This window comes from Hyperoodon ampullatus (genome assembly GCF_949752795.1).
Source record: "Hyperoodon ampullatus genome assembly, chromosome: 7".
Lineage (NCBI taxonomy): Eukaryota > Metazoa > Chordata > Mammalia > Artiodactyla > Ziphiidae > Hyperoodon > Hyperoodon ampullatus.
In genome coordinates this window covers 110,004,764-110,023,501 of record NC_136920.1, presented here as the reverse complement: position 1 = coordinate 110,023,501, position 18,738 = coordinate 110,004,764, and the positions used below count along the sequence as shown (strand labels likewise).

The window sequence follows — 18,738 nt, the reverse complement described above, 5'->3', positions numbered from 1 at the left end:
AAATATGTTAGAAGGTATGGTAGTCATTAGAACTGTTCTCAGATATTTTATAGCTCTCTTTCTTTCTGTGCACAAGGTACAATAGCATTTTCCTGCTTACTTGCAGTTAGATGTTACTATGTGGCTTGGTTGGCCAACAAAATGTAAATGGAATTGATGTGCATAAACTTTAAGAGCCACAAGGTTTATTTTCACTCAATACCAATAAGATATATTTTCAACTAAAACAATTGTGACTATTCAAGAGAACTCTTATATAAGGTAATTTAAAACAAAGCTCAAGAAGTAGAAAGTTTTTACCAAAAAGTTTACGATTAACTTTGATATTTAATTTTTAATATGTAATGAAGCACCAGCATTCAAATAAATAGTATTTAACATCTGATAGAAGACTCAAAATATTTATTTAATCATAGTGCCTGTATTTTCTTATAGTGAAACCCAAGAGCATTGTCTGCAAGGAACTCCACGCTTTGATTTTGTTCTCCACCAATGTCTGTTTCTGATTCTCTTTGTTAGTGGAGATTGGGGAAAATCATCCCCACATTACCACATTTCTGGCCCATTCCCCCACCTCTTCAACCATGTCCAGGATTAGTCTGGGGAATGGAGGTAGACAGAAGTGCAAATGCAAGAATCATCTTCATTTACATGTATGAACTGATGAACACTAACTCCTTTATTTACATGGCTCCTTCCTTTCCCCCTAAATTTTCAGTACAATTGACTACAGGAAGTATTGGGTCCCTACTAGAGTCAGGTGTAATGGTTAATGACTATTTTCTGACTTAGGAACAGAATTTGGAGAAATAGAATCCCTATTATTCCACAGGGACACATAAAAATGTATAGAGGTAAATATATTTAAGTATTTGAGTTGAACATTAAATGTCATATTAGAATATATATTTCATTGTACTGGTGATTGAAATCTGTAAATACTATGCCCTAGAGTAAGTTTCAGCTTCTCTAAGTCTGAAGAAGAGGTTCTGAAATTACATTCTTTCATGTATAGCTCCCCCAACAGTGTCCAAGGATAGTAATGAGATGACTATTCTTTTTTTTTTAATTTTGTAATCTTTTATTTATCTATTTATTTATCTATTTATTTATTTATATTTATTTTTGGCTGTGTTGGGTCTTTGTTTCTGTGCGAGGGCTTTCTCTAGTTACGGCAAGCTGGGGCCACTCTTCATCGCGGTGCGCGGGCCTCTTCACTATCGCGATCTCTGTTGCTGCAGAGCACAGGCTCCAGACGCGCAGGGTCAGTAGTTGTGGCTCACGGGCCTAGTTGCTCCGCGGCATGTGGGATCTTCCCAGACCAAGGCTCGAACCCATGTCCCCTGCATTAGCAGGCAGATTCTCAACCACTGTGCCACCAGGGAAGCCCAAGATGACTATTCTTTAATATGAAAAATGATATTATAACAATCCTATGGTATTTTTTCTTTAAATTGAATAAGAGTATAAAGAGTGTATTTAATAAGTGGGGCAATATTTTTTAACCATCATTATATTTTTAAGATAATTTGCCCAATATTTGTCAAACATAATGGATAAAACAGAAAAAGTTTTTTCCCTCTATTCACTTTCATAAAATAGATACAGATAACTTAGAGATCATCTAGAACGGTGGTACCCTGGGGAATCTTGAGTTATTTTTAGGGGTCTGTGAGGTCAAACTATTTCCACAATCATAGTAAGACATTTTGTGCCTCTTTCACTGTGCTTGACATTTGATGGTGTAAAAGTAATGGTGGGCAGAATCCTAAAACAGCCCCAGGTTTCGCTCTCTGGTGGGCACACCTTGTATAACCTTCTAATCTTGAATGTGGGCAAATCCTGTGAATATGGTGGGCTACCACTTCCATATTTTAGTTTACTACTCAGTTAACTTTGAGTTAATAAAGGAGATTATTCATTGGGCTTGATCTAATTCGGTAAAACCTTAAAAGGAATGGGGCCCTTTGTGTTATAAGAGATTTGAAGCACAGGAGAGATCTGATGTGTAAGAAAGTTCTCCATTGTTGGCTTTGAAGATGGAGGTAAAGAATGCAGTGGTCTCTAGCTGCTGAAGGTGCCTCCAGCTTATAGCCAGCAAAGAAATGGGGACCTAGGTCTTGCAACTTCAAGGAATTTAGTTCTGTCTCAGCTGTATGAGCTTGGAAGAGGACCCTAAGCTCCAGATGAGAACTCAGCCTGGCCAACATGTTGAATTAAGCCTTGTGATACCCGTAGCAGAGGACCAAAGATGCAGTTCCCAGACTACTAATGGACAGGACTTCAAGCTAATAAATGGGTGGTGTTTTAGACCACTAAGTTTGTAGCAATTTGTGATGCAGCAATGGAAAACTAATATAGTGGCTAAACTGCTGACACCTTGGCACAAATCAAGGCACCAAAATGTTTTAGTAGTCATCCATTCTTCACTTCCATGTACTCACAGGAAAAGATTCCAGTTTCACTTACGAATGTCCTCAATAATAGAGTAAATAATTTTATCAGATCTCAAAACCTGAGTACAAGTCATTTTAATATTCCGACTGATGAAACACCATAAAGCACTTCTGCTGCATACTGAAGTACAGTTTGTCTTAAGAAAAAGAACTTGTGTGACTGTCCGAATTGTGATCAAAACTAGCAGCTTTTATCATTGAAGGCAAGTTTTACTTGAAAGAATGACAAACTATGATTATTAAGATTTGGGTATTTGGAAGACTTTTTTTTTTTCTCAAAAATGAATGAAATAAGCCCATCATTTCAAGGAAAAAACTGACAGTATTTGTTGACAATGATGAAATTCAGGCTTTCATGGAAAAATTAGAATTTTGGAAAACTTGAACTCTCTACTGTAAGCTTGACAACCTCTCCATATATAAAGACTTTTTCTTATGATATCAGTAGTTTATTAATGAATGTGATTTTTAAATATTGTACAGTGAAATGTATCAACATTTAGAAGATCTGCATAGCTCAAATATTTTCCAAATGATCAATGCATGATGTTACAAAATTATGCATGGGTAAAATATCCATTCAGAGTGCAAGTGACCAGTGGATTTTAATGTAGCTGAGTATGAAATGTTTATTTATATGGTTCCAGGTTCCAAATTGCAACTGTCCTTTAAGAAACTACCATTTGTGGAGCTTTGGTTTAGTAACAAAGAAGAATACTCACAGTTATCTGAAAAGATTATAAAGTTCTTTCTGTTTTCCAACTACATTATCTGTGTTTTCTCCATATTCTTCAACCAAAACAACATATTGCAACAGATGGAATGCAGAAGTAGATAGAGGATCTCCCACTAAGGAATATATTAAAGAGATTTGCAGAAATGTAAAACAATTCCACTCTTCTGACCAAATTTATTTTTGTTTTGGGAATTATAATTATTTTCATAAAATATGATATTTATGTTAAAAAGTCATGGGTTTATTATTTTTAAATGGATGAATAAATGAATATTTTAAAATCTGTCTCACTTTGAATGACTATTATAGTAAATGTTGATAGAAATAATGCACAGAAACAAAAATTTTCTGGAAGCTTCAATACTTTTTTAAAGTATAATAAATAAGTCCTGACACCAAGAGGTTTGATAAGTGTAAATATCGAAAAAAGTTAGGAATCCTTGGTTCAGAAAGGTTTTGTGCCCTGTCCTCTGGCTCACATTATCTGTTTGCATGCCACCTGCTAACCAACTTCTAAACAAATGCTCCACATTAATTTTTTTTAAACAACACCCTACTGCTGATATCAGTTACTCATTGGTTAGTGTGGCCTGAACTGCTATTAAAAAATAGACCCACACATGTATAATATAAAATGGTTCAAACACAATAAAGGTTATTTCTTTTCTGCTTTTTTTTTTTTTTTTTTTTTGTGGTACGCGGGCCTCTCACTCTTGTGGCCTCTCCCATTGCGGAGCACAGGCTCCGGATGCACAGGCTCAGCGGCCATGGCTCACGGGCCTAGCCGCTCCGCGGCATGTAGGATCTTCCAGGACCAGGGCACGAACCCATGTCCCCTGCATTGGCAGGCGGACTCTCAACCACTGCACCACCAGGGAAGCCCAATAAAGGTTATTTCTTGCTTAACAATTGCTGGCTTTACGCCACACTGTGATTCAGAAGCCCTGGTACAGACTCTTTCATGGATCTGCCATCTCTTGTTGCTTTGTTAGCTGCATCCAGCTGGCAAAGGGTAAAAGTATACTTACTTCTTTAAATCCTTGTCTTGGAAGTGGCACACACTTCTGCTCACATTTCATTGGTGAGAATTAGTTAATGTCCACACCTGGATGGTAAACACTTCTTAGCTGTGAAAGGGGAGATATGATGTTAGTGGCTAGCCTGCTGCCTACCACTGTGAAATAGTGCCTAGAGATTGATTGAGAATTGGATTTGGGTATGAATCTTCGTTCTATAACTTACCATCTCTGAGATTCTTTCTTCTTTATTGAAGCTTCATGAGTACAGGGACTTTATCTGTCTTGTTTTCCACTCTAGGCCTAAGTCTGGGTATTCAGCAGTGAACAAGATACACAAAATCCCTACCCACATGGGATTTACATGTCTACTGGACATCTAGGTTAAAATGTTTTTTGACATCTGGGTTAAAATTGATTGAAACACTCAAATTTCATATCTTGTGGAAGTCCAAAGCCCATCCAAGATTTCTAAAAATTCCTGGGAGGATGAGATTCTCATAATTTCAGCTGCTTTCTAGACTAATCTCCCTACTTGTGTTGCCTTTTTATTCACTTTTATTCACATTGCCATGGATGCTTAATTCAGCCATTTCACACATCTCCACCAAAATAATTCACCCAGACTAAGCATTTGTGAGTAATGGAGACTTTCCTTAAGACCCTGGTAAGGATGACAATGCCCATTGCAGAGCAAGAATCTCTGTATCCATATTAGCAATTTTTCTTTCAAAATCCTTTTTGGCTCCCCAGTCACCCTGGGTTCCTATTTGGACTTTTTCCCATCCAGCTGCCAGCATTCTACCTCACTGACTCCTTTCCCATCTTTTGGATTATTTCGTAAGAATTTGAATTCATTTCCCTTTATAATTTAAAGCACTTCAGCTTTCTTTAGTTTCCATTCCTCAAACTTAATCAAGATGCTCAGCAGATAAAAAGACTCTCTTTCTAATTCTAAAAGAATATAGTCGTGATTACTGAGTGCAAATAAAAAAATTGGTATGTGTTTATTTTCCCTAGGATAATGGCTCAAATCAGCGCTGAGATGATGACTGATTATGAGGGCAGAGACTATGGTCTCCAGGGCCTAGTTCACTACTTGGCATATAGCAGCATGCGGTAAATATTTTTAGAAGATAATTATTGAATTCGGAGAGTCTTTGATGAATATTGGGATAAATGACCAGCAATTTAGTAGTTTGTAGTGATGCCATGGGGTAGAAAATGATGAAGCCTGATTTCACGTCTGTATTTCTTCAGCATTCGGTTATGCCTGTTATAAAACAAATTAACAAGTATCATTGCCCGTTTTGGCTATTTTACAATATGGCTGTGTGTTCTGATAACGATTGTGATGAAAAATTGGTGGTTACATTTTTCTGAAATAATAGGATAACAAAATTAAAATAATGGTGGGAAATTAACTAACACAGAAACGAGCAGAGTAAGATTGAGAAAGTAAATTAACGTTGCATTGAACTACTATTCTTTATCAGCCTCTTTAAAAAGCGGTGTTTAAGTAGTAATCTCTTAAAGTCCTCATTACAACCCAGATAGTATTTCCCCATTTTACATATGTGGAACTTGACCTTGACAGAGTGGTTTGCTAACGAGTGTAGGGGAAGAGGGAGCACTAGAACCCCAACCATCCTAAATCCTTGTCATACTGCTGTACTTGAAGACTAGAGGTATCTCTTCTAATTATGCGTTATAAGAAGTCAGTAGAAAGCAGTAAAGGCAGATTTTGCGACCTGACACAAACTTGCCTGAATCCTTTGCAATCGAGGACCGCGGCGAGCAGCTAAGGAGCTCCTAGATGATCCATCCTCTCCGAGAACTTTGCGTGCGCGTGCCCGAGATGGAAACGCCCACCGCGCGCCGCCGCAGTGCTCCGTCGCCATAGCGACTGCCTGTGGCAACCGCGGAGCTCCGCAGGCCCGCAGGCGAGCTCCGGATTTGAGCCGAGTTCTCATTTTCTCTTTACTTTTGTCCCGACTGTTTTTTTTCCTCCTTCCCTCTTTGCCGCCCTTCCTCCCCTTTCCCCTACTCTAGAATCATGGCGGGCGGAACCGGGGACGTTCGGAAGCTTTTCATCTTCACTACTACTCAGAATTACTTTGGACTGGTGTCGGAATCCTGGGACCAGCCGCTGCTGTGCAACAGTCCTGAAATCAACAACTTCTTGGACGACGGGAACCAGATGCTCCTCAGAGTGCAGCGATCCGACGTCGGAATTTCCTTTTCCAATGTGGTATGCTTCCCTGCACCCCTGCCCTGACCTCCCTTTACGTCCCCGGGCTCAGCCAGAAAGATGTCGGGTCCCTTTCTGCCTTCCTGGTTGGATCATCCTAGAGGGCCCAGTGCTGTCCCCGCTTGATGAGCTGCGCTGGCCTCGTGCTTCAGCGTGTATTTTCCAAGCTTGCATCCCACCTGCCCAAAGGAGGTTCCCTGTCCACGCACCTGAAGAGAACAATTCTAGTCTTTCTAGTTTTTTTTTTTTTCTATACTACAGATAGGTTATAACTAAAAATAAAATATTTACCTTATTTATTTAAACATTTTTTCTTTCTCCGCCCTTTTGAGGTTCTTTGAGGCAAATTCTAGTGTATCTTTTTTGGATTATATACGAGTTTAAATTTACTCTAGGGAAAGAATAGTTAGGAATTCAAATCTTTTAAGAAATGATAAGGCAGAAAGTTTAAATTCTTTTTGTTGTTCCACATATGATGTATTGATTTATTCATTTTTATTTACTGCTGCCTCCACTGGCAGGATTGTTTAAGAAATGGTTGCATTTGCAACCAGGAGATACACACACATACACACATTCAGAGTAATACATAGAAAAAAAAATTGCCTCACACATTACCCCTACCTCACACTGAGCCCCTGCTCAGGAAATGGAGGAAAATTAACAAGTGATAGTCATATATTAAACCTCCTCTTGTGTTCACGGGTGTCGCTAAGTCTAACAGAGTATTTGACGCACAGCAAGCACTGAATGCATTTTTGTAGGATGATTGTGTGATTCACCCTATTATGAATTTTTAGTCTTGGATTTGACTCAATTCTATTCAATCAACGTATTTTGAACTCAATATATGCAAGGCACTTTGCTAGGTTTGGTGAGTTTACAAAGATGTAAAAAGCATAGATAATCATAGCTAACGTTTATTTTCCCTTTACTCTCTGTCAGGTACTGTTCTAAGTACTTTGTGTGTTTTGGCTTATTTAATAGTCACAACAACACTATAAGATAGAAACTGTTTTTATTTCCATTTTGTGGCTGAGGAAAGTAAGGCACAAAGGTTACACCCTAAGCATTAACTACTCCACTTCTCTAATAGGTTAATATAATTCAGAACAGGACCCCCTGTGTCTGTCTTCTAGAGCCTCACTCCAGTGGCCTAGGATGACATATACTCAACAAGTTATAAAATCAGGGCACACAGTTGTAAATGCCACCGAAAGTTTAGATAGAGTGTAATGGGAAATTAAGATCCCACAAGCCGTGTGGCCAAAAACCAAACCAAATCAAAACAAAACAAACAAAAAAAGAAAATGGAAACTCTAACTTCATACATCACACTACATATTTTTAGTCATATTTGAAAATGTTTTGTTATATCTTAAGTTGTACTTTAGATATCTAAGAGTCAGCATGATTGAAGAAATTAACAATTACTGAGTACCTACTATGGGTCTGGCATTGTCCTGGGTGCTGGGGATAAAGTCATGAACATGTCAGGGTTTGTCTCCAAGGAGTAACATTGAAATGGATAAAAGTGGGCTAAACACATGCACACAGGTATATAATGTAACATAATTTTGAGTATTGATAAGTGCTGTTAATAAAAATAGAGTAATGTTAAAGTAGTGATGGGCATGGGGAGGGGAAGTGCATTAAAACAGAGAGGGGGAGAATACCTGTCTGAATCAGTGCCCTTTGAAGTGAGATTTAAATGATGACTTGTAGGCAGATTTAGAGGAAGAGTTTTCTAAGGAAAAGAAATGATAAGTATCAAGGCCTTAAGCTGGGTCTTATCTTGTTTTTTTTGTTTGTTTGTTTCTTTGTTTGTTTGCTTGCTGTACGCAGGCCTCTCACTGTTGTGGCCTCTCCCATTGTGGAGCACAGGCTCCGGACGTGCAGGCTCAGCGGCCGTGGCTCACGGGCCCAGCCGCTCCGCTGCATGTGGGATCTTCCCGGACTGGGGCACGAACCCGTGTCTCCTGCATCGGCAGGCGGACTCTCAACCACTGCGCCACCAGGGAAGCCTTTATCTTGGTTTTAAGGAGCTGGAAAAAAAAAAAAAATGCAGAGTCATTGCTGAAGTTTAATGAATAACCAAAGAATGTGAAAGTTACAGTATGGGCTGATCATTTAGGACCTTGTACACTATTTAGGTTGAAATAGGAAGTTGTTGGTAATCTTAAGCAAGAGAGAGATATGATCTGGTTTATGCTGTAGAATAGAGGTTGGCAAATTTTTTCTATAATGGGCCAGACAATAAATATTTTGGGCTTTGCAGGTCGTAAGGTCTCTGTCACAGCTCCAGCTCTGCCATTGCCATGAGAAAGCAGCCATAGACAATATGTGAATGAATGAGTGTGGCTGCATTCCACTTTATTTATGGACACTGATACTTGAATTTCATATCATGAAATATTATTATTATTTCGTTTTTTTCAGAAAATGTGGAAATAATTTTTAGCTTGTGGGCTGGACAAAACAGGCAGAAAGTTGTGGTATGCTGATCCCTGATCGATCCCAGTAGGTGATGGAGGTATTTTGCAACCTCAAAAAAGAACCAACTTTACACCTTAATAATTATCAAATTATAGTCAGTTAAGAGGAAATAGCAGTTGCCAATGATAGGGAAACTTGGAGGAGATGTGGCTAGGAGTGCTCATTCTTAGTTTTTCTTTACTCAGGGAATGATTAGCAGCTGTAGCCAACTTATCCTTTGCTTTAACTCTGACTTTGACTAGGGCAAAGCTCATTGTCCTGATTGATGCCCCAGGGTGCCTTGGCCAGTGACTATAGATACTGTTTTCAAAGTATGATGTTAAAATATGTATTTTCTGAATATTCTTTCTTCAGAGAGGTGGGAGGAGGGAAGTTTAAGGGTATGGCCTATTTAATTACTAAGGAATGAATTTTTCAAATCTACTTATCTGCAGCTTGTTATTCTCGCTTGTAATTGGAATAAAATGATCACGCTAGCAGTAGAATTCTAATCCGTGCAAATGACAGTTTGAGAAAAGCAGCAATACTGAGTAAATGCCAGTTCCTTCCTAGTGGCTAAAAAAATACAATGATTAGGTTAAAAGAAAAGTAGCACAAAAGCTCACTCACCTTTTTTTTTATTGGAGTATAGTTGCTTTACAATGTTGTGTTAGTTTCTGCTGTGCAAGGAAGTGAATCAGCTATATGTATACCTATATCCCCTCCCTCTTGGACCTCCCTTCCATCCTCCCCCCATCCCACCCATCTAGGTGTCAAAGAGCACCAAGCTGAGCTTCCTGTGCTTTATAGCATGTTCCCACTAGCTATCTATTTTACACATGGTAGTGTATATATATGTCAACCCTAATCTCCCAGTTTGTCCCACCCTCCCCCTCCACCCCGTGTCCACATGTCTGTTCTCTAAGTCTACATCTCTTTTCCTGTCCTGCAAATAGGTTCGTCTGTACCATTTTTTTAGATTCCACATATATGTGTTAAAATACGATATTTGTTTTTCTCTTTCTGGCTTACTTCACTCTGTGTGACAGACTCTATGTCCATCCACATCTCTACAAATGATCCAATTTCATTCCTTTTTATGGCTGAGTAATATTCCATTGTATATATGTACCACATCTTCTTTATCCATTCATCTGTTCTTGGACATTTAGGTTGTTTCCTTGTCCTGGCTGTTGTAAATAGTGCTGCAATGAACATTGGGGTACATGTGTCCTTTTGAATTACGGTTTTCTCAGGGTATATGCCCAGTAGTGAGATTGCTGGGTCACATGGTAGTTCTATTTTTAGTTTTTTAAGGAACCTCCATACTGTTCTCCTTAGTGGCTGTATCAATTTACATTCCCACCAACAGTGCCAGAGGGTTCCCTTTTCTCCACACCCTCTCTAGCATTTATTGTTTGTAGATTTTTTTTTTTTTTTTGTGGTACGCAGGCCTCTCACTGTTGTGGCCTCTCCCGTTGTGGAGCACAGACTCCGGATGTGCAGGCTCAGCGGCTGTGGCTCACGGGCCCAGCTGCTCCGCGGCATGTGGGATCTTCCTGGACCGGGGCATAAACCCATGACCCCTGTATCGGCAGGCGGACTCTCAACCACTGCGCCACCAGGGAAGCCCTGTTTGTAGATTTTTTGATGATAGCCATTCTGACCAGTGTGAGGTGATAATCTAGTTATATGACAATTTAGTAAAAAAGTTTGATCTCAAATACTTTAAGGAAAAAATGTTTGTTCAGATAAAGATGATTTTAGGATATGGACAACCTAAGTTTATTTTGGTAGTTCTGAGTTTATATTGAACTTAGTTTCATGTAAGAGGGTAATTAACATCCTTGTTATAGAGTTTCTGGAGTGAAGAAGTATACTACTCACCAGTGTGTACCTGGGGCACACAGCTTTGATCTGTAGTATTACTGAATCTGTCTGGAGTGGATGTTAACAATATTCATATAGTGCTTTTTGTTTATAAACCATTTACCAAAGTAGCTTTATGATACTATCACATATAAGCAGGGATACATTTTTAAAACCCAGGTTTTTTTAAGGATTGGTTGTAATATACTATAATTATTTCTAAAGTATACTTTTTCCAAGGGGTAAAATTACAGTAATACAATATTTTAGGGAAATATATAAAATTTCAAGTATTAACTTTATGAAAATAACATTAAAAATCATTTGTTTATCATTTTAGATTGATTTTGCTGACACAAAAGATAAAGTGCTGGTGTTTTTCAAGCTGCGACCTGAAGTAATTACTGATCAGAATCTACATAAAAACATTCTTGTTTCATCTATGTTAGAATCACCTATAAATTCCCTTTACCAAGCAGTACGGCAAGTATTTGCGCCAATGTTGTTAAAGGTGAGTAAATTAAAGTAGCTTGTATGGTTGTTGTTGTTTTTAGCCTAAGTATTTGGGTAAATGCTTTCATACACACAAACATAAATATTTATTATTTTATTTACTCATAATATCATTAGTATTTTAGTTTTTAAGTTAAAATATTTTTTCTTTGTAATTTAAAAAAATTTAATGTAGGCTTTATTGACAATAGAGAAATGGGAGAAAGATATAAAATGCAATCTACATCAGCTCTTAAATTGCTATAGTAAATGATCTTTATAAAGTTTTAACTGTTGAAAGGACTTTTTTCCCTCCCTTATGAGATGGAGGTAGTGTCAGGCTTTGAGTGAAACAGATATATTTGGACTTAGTTCTTTTGACAGTGCTTTAGGAAACCAGTTTGATTGGCAAGATTTTGATCATTGTATGCTCTTGTCTGTTTTTATTTAGGATCAGGAATGGAGCAGAAACCTTGATCCCAAACTTCAGAATCTTTTGAGTGAACTAGAAGCAGGCTTGGGTATAGTTCTACGAAGATCAGATACTAACTTATTAAAACTGAAATTTAAAGAAGATGACACACGAGGTATTTACCCATAGTTTTATCAAAGAAAATCAAAACAATTGCCTTATTAATACATAAGTAAATTAATATACTTCTTCAAAGATTTCTTTCCACACTTTGGATCTTCTCTGAGCTTGAGCTGCTTTTAAATGAATAGATTTACATATGGATTTGGAGAAGAGGAAAATGTGATCTTTAATAATGTGCAGTTCATGGAAATAGAAAGTATAGTTGATTCTCATTATTTGCAGTAGTTCTGTTCTATAAAGTCACTGTGAACACTCAATTAGCGAATACTGAAGCATTGCTCCTAGGGTCCCATGAGCCTCTGGTCATAAGATTTTCAGCAACTGCTCAATACATAACCTTGTTTTAGGTGTGTTTGGTTTAGGTGTGTTATTTAATATATATTGTTGATGAATTGTCATTGAGCTTAGGGGCAACAGCACTGTAACTGTTGCCTGAATGAAGCTTATCTAACACAAGTATTTTCTCTGTAAGGGACTTCACAGTGTTCTTGTGCTAGGAACACTAGACAGCACTTCAGAACCATGCTTGGGGGCCATCTTAAACAGCAAAATCACCAAAAAAAGCACAAAAATGTGAAAAACATGGCACTACATAGACTACAAAAAAGACATTTGTTTACAGTAGGTGATAGAAAATAAGAAAGCAGTGTTGCTTTGTTCATCCTTAGCTGGGAATATATGCGTTGGGCAACTCAAATTTTTCACAGCTCTGTGCATGTCTGCAAATGACCACAAAAACATTGAGAGTATTGTATTGACTTTGGATACATATAAATGTTAACAAGTAGGTGACTTCATAAATCCAGAATCTGTGAATAATGAGGATTGATGCTAATTGTATATTTGCAAAGATAATAAGCCAATGACTTTTATTTTAAAATGTATTTTTTTCCTGAAGCTAATTGTAATTTTGTGGCTATAGATAAATTATTTCATAAGAACAATTAAGACGAAATGCATGACATACACAAATCATTAGTTTAAAATATTAGTTGTAGTTTTATACTTTGAATAGTAAAATAGATGCTTTTTGAATCTCATACAACCACAAAGAATAGTGAATTTACTTCCAGCATGGGATTAAGCAACTAGAGGTTGCCCATTTCATTGGGAAAAATAAAACTATTTTAATTTGCTTATTTTTTCCTCCAGTTTTATTGAGATATAATTGACATACAGCACTGTATAAGTTTAAGGTGTGTAGCATAGAGATTTGACTTAAATACATCAAGCAGTGATTATCACAATAAGTTTAGTGAACAGCCATCACCTCATATGGATACAAAATTAAAAGAATAGAAAAAAAGTCTTCTTTTCTTGTGATGAGAACTCTTAGGATTTACTCTCTTAACTTTCATATATAACATACAGCAGTGCTAATTATATTTATCATGTTGTATGTTACATCCGTACTACTTATTTATCTTTTGGAAGTTGGACCTTTTGACCACCTCATCCAATTCCCCTTCCTCCCATCCCCCACCACTGGTAACTACAAGTCTGATTTATTTTTGTTTGTTTGTTTGTTTGTTTTTGATGTATAATTGACTTACAACAGTATGTTAGTTCCTGTTACACAACATAGTGATTTGGTATTTCTGTACATTTCAAATGATCACCATGATGAGTCTAGTTACAGTGTGTCACCATAGAAAGATATTGCATAGTTCTTGACTATATTCCCCACAGTATACATTTCATACCAGTGACTCCTTTATTTTGTAACTGGCAGTTACAAAATAAATCTTAATCTCCCTCACCCATTTCTTTCCTCCCCCACCCCCCTTCCCTCTGGTAACCACCTGTTTGTTCTCTATATCTGTAATTCTGCTTTTTTTTTTTTTTTTTTAATATTTCTCCTGCACAGCGGGCACAGCAGCTGTTGCTTGGACTTCTTCAGGAACTTGTAGTTGAAGCCGGGCATGGTGGGTGGGCACTGGTGAGCACATGGTGGCCCTACAGCTTGTGCCTCACTCCAACCACAAGCTGGGTTTGGCTCCTGGTGGTGCCACATCTCTATAACTCTACTTCTGTTTTATTTGTTCATTTGTTTTGTTTCTTAGATTCCACATATAAGTGAGATCATACAGCATTTGTCTTTTTCTGCCTAACTTATCTAACTTAGCATAATGTCATCTAGGTCCATCCATGTTGTCACAAATGGCAAGATTTCATTCCTTTTTACGGCTAAGTAATATTCCACTATACACACACACACACACACACACACACACACACACACATACACACATATACATATATATATATTTATACCCCACATCTTCTTTATCCATTCATCTGTTGATGGGCACTTAGGTTGCTTCCATATCTTGGCTACTGTAAATAACGCTGCTATGAACATAGGAGAGCGTATATCTTTTTTAATTAGTGTTTTTGTTTTTTTAAGATAAATGCCCAGAAGTGTAATTGCTGGATCATATGGTAGTTCTGTTTTTAATTTTTTGAGTAATCTGCATACTGTTTTCCATAGTGCCTGCTCTACTTTACCTTCCCACCAACAGTGCATGATGGTTGCACATCCTCACCAACACTTGTTATTTGTTACCTTTTTGATAATAGTCATTGACAGTGTGAGGTGGTATCTCATTGTGGTTTTGATTTGCATTTTGCTGATGATTAGTGATGTTGAGCATTTTCCATGTGCCTGTTGGCCATCTGTATGTGTCCTTTGGAGAAATGTTTATTCAGATCCTCTGCCTATTTTTTAATTGGGTTGTTTTTTTTTGATACAGAGTTGTATGAATTCTTTATATATTATGGATATTAACTCCTTATCTGATATATTGTTTGCAAATATCTTCTCCCATTCAGTAGGTGGCCTTTTCATTTTGTTGACAGTTTCCTTAGCTGTGCAAAAGCTTTTTAATTTTATGTAGTCCCATCTGTTTATTTTTGCTTATGTTTCCCTTGCCTGAGAAGCCAGATCCAAGAAAATATTACTAAGACCAGTGACAAAGAGTGTACTCCCTATGTTTTCTTCTAGAAGTATGGTTTCAGGTCTTACATTTAAGTCTTTAATACATTTTGAACTTAATTTTGTGTATGATGGGAGAGAAAAGTCCAGTTTAATTCTTTTGCATGTAGGTCCAGCTTTTCCAACACCATTTACTGAAAAGGCTGTCTTTTCCCCTTTGTATATTCTTGCTTCCTTTGTCATAGATTAATTGCCATAAGTGTGAGTTCATTTCTGGGGTCACTGTTCTTTCCATTGATCTATGTATCTGTATTTGTGCTAGTACCATACTGTTTTGATGACTGTAGCTGTGCAGTATAGTTTGAAATCAGGGAGCATGATAACTCCAGCTTTGTTCTTCTTTCTCAAGATTGTTTTGGTTATTTGGGTTTTTTTCTTAATGTTTCCAGACAAACTTTAGGATAATTTTTCCTAATTCTGTGAAAAATGCCATTGGTATTTTGTTAGGGATTGCACTGAATTGAATTGCCTTGGGTAGTATGCTCATTATAACATTATTAATTCTTCCAATCCATGAACGTGGTATATCTTTCCATTTGTTTGTGTTGTCTTCAATTTTTTCATCAGTGTCTTAAACTTTTCTGCATACAGGCTTTTTACCTCATCAGGTAGTTTTATTCCTAGGTATTTTATTCTTTTTGATGTGATTATAAATGGGATTGTTTTTTTAATTTCTCTTTCTGATAGTTTATTGTTAGTGTATAGAAATACAACAGATTTCTGTGTATTAATTTTGTATCCTGAAATTTTACCAAATTCATTGATGAGCTCTAGTAGTATTTTTGTGGCATCTTGAGGATTTTCTATGTATAGTATCATGTCACCTGCAAACAGTGACAGTTTTGCTTCTTCCTTTCCAATTTGGATTCCTTTTATTTTTTTTCTTGTCTGATTGCTGTGGCTAGGACCTCTAATACTGTGTTGAATAAAAGTGGTGAGAGTGGCCATCCTTGTCTTGTTCCTGATGTTAGAGAAGCTGCTTTCAGCTTTTCACTGTTGAGTATGATGTTAGCTGTGGGCTTATGATATATGTTATTATGTTGAGGTATGTTCCCTCTATATCCACTTTGTTGTTGAGAGTTTTTAATCATAAATGGATGCTGACTTTTGTCAAATTTTTTCTGTATCTATTGAGATGGTCATATGATTTTTATTCTTCAATCTGTTAATGTGGTATATCACATTGATTGATTTTTGGATTTGAATCATCCTTGCATCCCTGGGATAAAACCCACTTGATTGTGTTATATGAACCTTTTAATGTATTGTTGAATTTGGCTTGCTAATATTTTGTTGAGGAATTTTGCATCTATATTCATCAGTGATATTGGCCTATAATTTTCTTTTTCTTTTTTTTTTTGTGATATCTTTTTCTGGTTCTGATTTCAGGGAGACACTGCCTTTGGAAAATGAGTATGGAAGCATATCTTCCTCTGCAGTTTTTGGGAATAATTTGAGTATGATATGTGTTAACCCTTCTCTACATATTTGGTAGGATTCACCAAACCATGTGATGTGAAGCCATCTAGTTCTGGACTTTTGTTTTTTGGAGTTATTTTTTACAATTACCAGTAATGAAATGATTCAATTTCATTACTGGTAATTGGTCTACTCATATTTTTTATTTCTTCCTTGTTCAGTCTTGGGAAACTGTACATTTCTAGGGATTTGTCCTTTTCTTCTAGGGTGTTCATTTTATCGGTGTATAATTGTTCTTAATAATATCTTATGATCCTTTCTATATCTGTGGTGTCAGCTGTATCTTCTTTTTCCATTTCTGATTTTATTGATTTGGGCCCTCTCTGCTTTTTTCTTGAAGAGTGTGGCAAAGTTTGTCAGTGACGTTTACTTTTTCAAAGAACCAGCTCTTAGTTTCATTGATCTTTTCTATTTTTTTTTCTTTAGTCTCTGTTTCATTTATTTCTGCTCTGATCTTTATGATTTTTTTCTTTCTGCTAACTTTTGGTTTTGCTTGTTCTTCTTTTTTCTAGTTCCTTTAGGTGTAAGTTTAAGTTGTTTATTTGAGATTTTTCTTATTTCATGAAGTAGGCTTGTATTGCTATAAACTTGCCTCTTAGAACTGCTTTTGCTGCATCACGTAGATTTTAGATTGTTGTGTTTTTATTTTCATTTTTCTTCAGGTATTTTTTGATTTTTCCTCTGTGATCCATTGATTGTTTGTAGCATGTTATTTAGTCTCTACATATTTGTGGTTTTTTGCAGTTTTTTCCTTCTAGTTGATTTCCAGTCTCAGAGCATTGTGGTCAGAAAAGATGCTTGATATGATTTCAGTTTTCTTTAAATTTGCTGCATATTATTTTTGTGGCCTAGCATGTGATCTGTCCTGGAAAATGTACCATGTGCATTTGAAATAAATGTATATTCTGCTGCTTGTGGATGGAATGTCCTCTCTCTATATATTAAGTTTATTTCGTCTAATGTGTTGTTTAAGGCCATTGTTTCCTTATTGATTTTCTGTCTGGATGATCTGTCCATTGATGTAAGTGGGATGTTAAAGTTCCCTACTATGAATTTATTACTGTCAGTTTCTCCCTTTATGTCTATTAATATTTGCTTTATGTATTAGGTGCTCTTATGTTGGGTGGATATATACTTACATCGTGTTATATTTTCTTAGATTGATCCCTTGATCAGTATGTAATGTCCTTCTTTATCATTTGTGAAAGTCTTTTTTTTTTTTGACTGTGATTAGGCAAATTTTCTTTACGCCAACTCAGATTTTCTTATAGAGATAATTTTCCACATAAATAAGAGTTAAAATCAGTGTTTTAATATTTTTAAAAAATAAAAAGTTAAAAGACATCAAGTATTCCTTTTGCAGTGTTTTTATTTATCCTTGTAGGGACGCTTTTTAGTAATTAATTGGACTATAAGAAAAGCCATACAGAAAGTTTGTACCACAAAATCATGTGTGATAGTCTTTAAAGTCTTTTTTTATCTGACATAAGTGTTGCTTTTTGATTTCCATTTGCATGGAATACGTTTTCCCATCCCCTTTCAGTCTGAGTGTGGCTTTAGATATGAGGCAGGTCTCTAGCAGGCAGCATATATATGGGTTTTGTTTTTGTATCCATTCAGCCAATTTAAAGTAATTATTGATAAGTGTGTACTGATTGCCATTTTGTTAATTGTTTTGGGGTTGTTTTTGTAGTTTGTTTTTGTTCATAGAAATTGTAAAAAATATTTTCTGTGCATCCTTAAGAATACAGAAATGTGCAAAATCAGCAGATGAAACCAGTGACTTGCTGGCTTTTCATTTTCAAATGATTATATTCTTTTCTTTTCCTTCCTTCCTTCCTTCCTTCCTTCCTTCCTTCCTTCCTTCCTTTCTTTCTTCTAGTTTTATTGATATAATTGACATACAGCAGTAAGTTTAAAGTGTACAGTATAATGATTTGACTTATATACATCATGAAATGATATTCACAGTAAGTTTAGTGAACATCTATTATGTCATATAGATACAAAATTAAAGAAATAGAAACAAAAATTTTTCTTAGGAGAAATCTCAGCATTTATTCTCTTAAGAACTTTCATATATAACATAAAGCAGTATTAATTATATTTATCATGTTGTACACTATATCTTTAGTACTCATTTATCTTATAACTAGTAGTTTGTTCCTTTTGAGCACCTTCATCCAATTCCCCCTCTCCCCACCCCCACCTCTGTTAACCAGCAATCTGATCTCTTTTTGTATGAGTTTATTTGTTTGTGAGATTTTGAAGTATAATTGACTTACAAAACTATGTTAGTTCCTGGTGCACAATATAGTGTTTCAGTATTTCTTTACATTTCAAAATGATCAGCATGATAACAGTTGATATTTTT

At 36.3% G+C, this 18,738-nt stretch overlaps 1 protein-coding gene across 2 annotated transcripts in view; it reads left to right on the top strand.

The window, feature by feature from the left end:
• Positions 1-6,264: 6,264 nt before the first annotated feature.
• The window catches only part of DYNC2H1 (dynein cytoplasmic 2 heavy chain 1), a gene marked incomplete at both ends in the record, with an annotated part of 362,190 nt that continues 349,716 nt past the window's right edge, over positions 6,265-18,738 (top strand). For both annotated transcript variants that reach the window (XM_079708170.1, XM_079708169.1), the window contains 3 exons: positions 6,265-6,459; positions 11,144-11,314; positions 11,747-11,882. In XM_079708170.1, coding sequence (XP_079564296.1) covers positions 6,265-6,459; positions 11,144-11,314; positions 11,747-11,882 — 502 coding nt within the window. The remainder of the gene's footprint in view (positions 6,460-11,143; positions 11,315-11,746; positions 11,883-18,738) is intronic.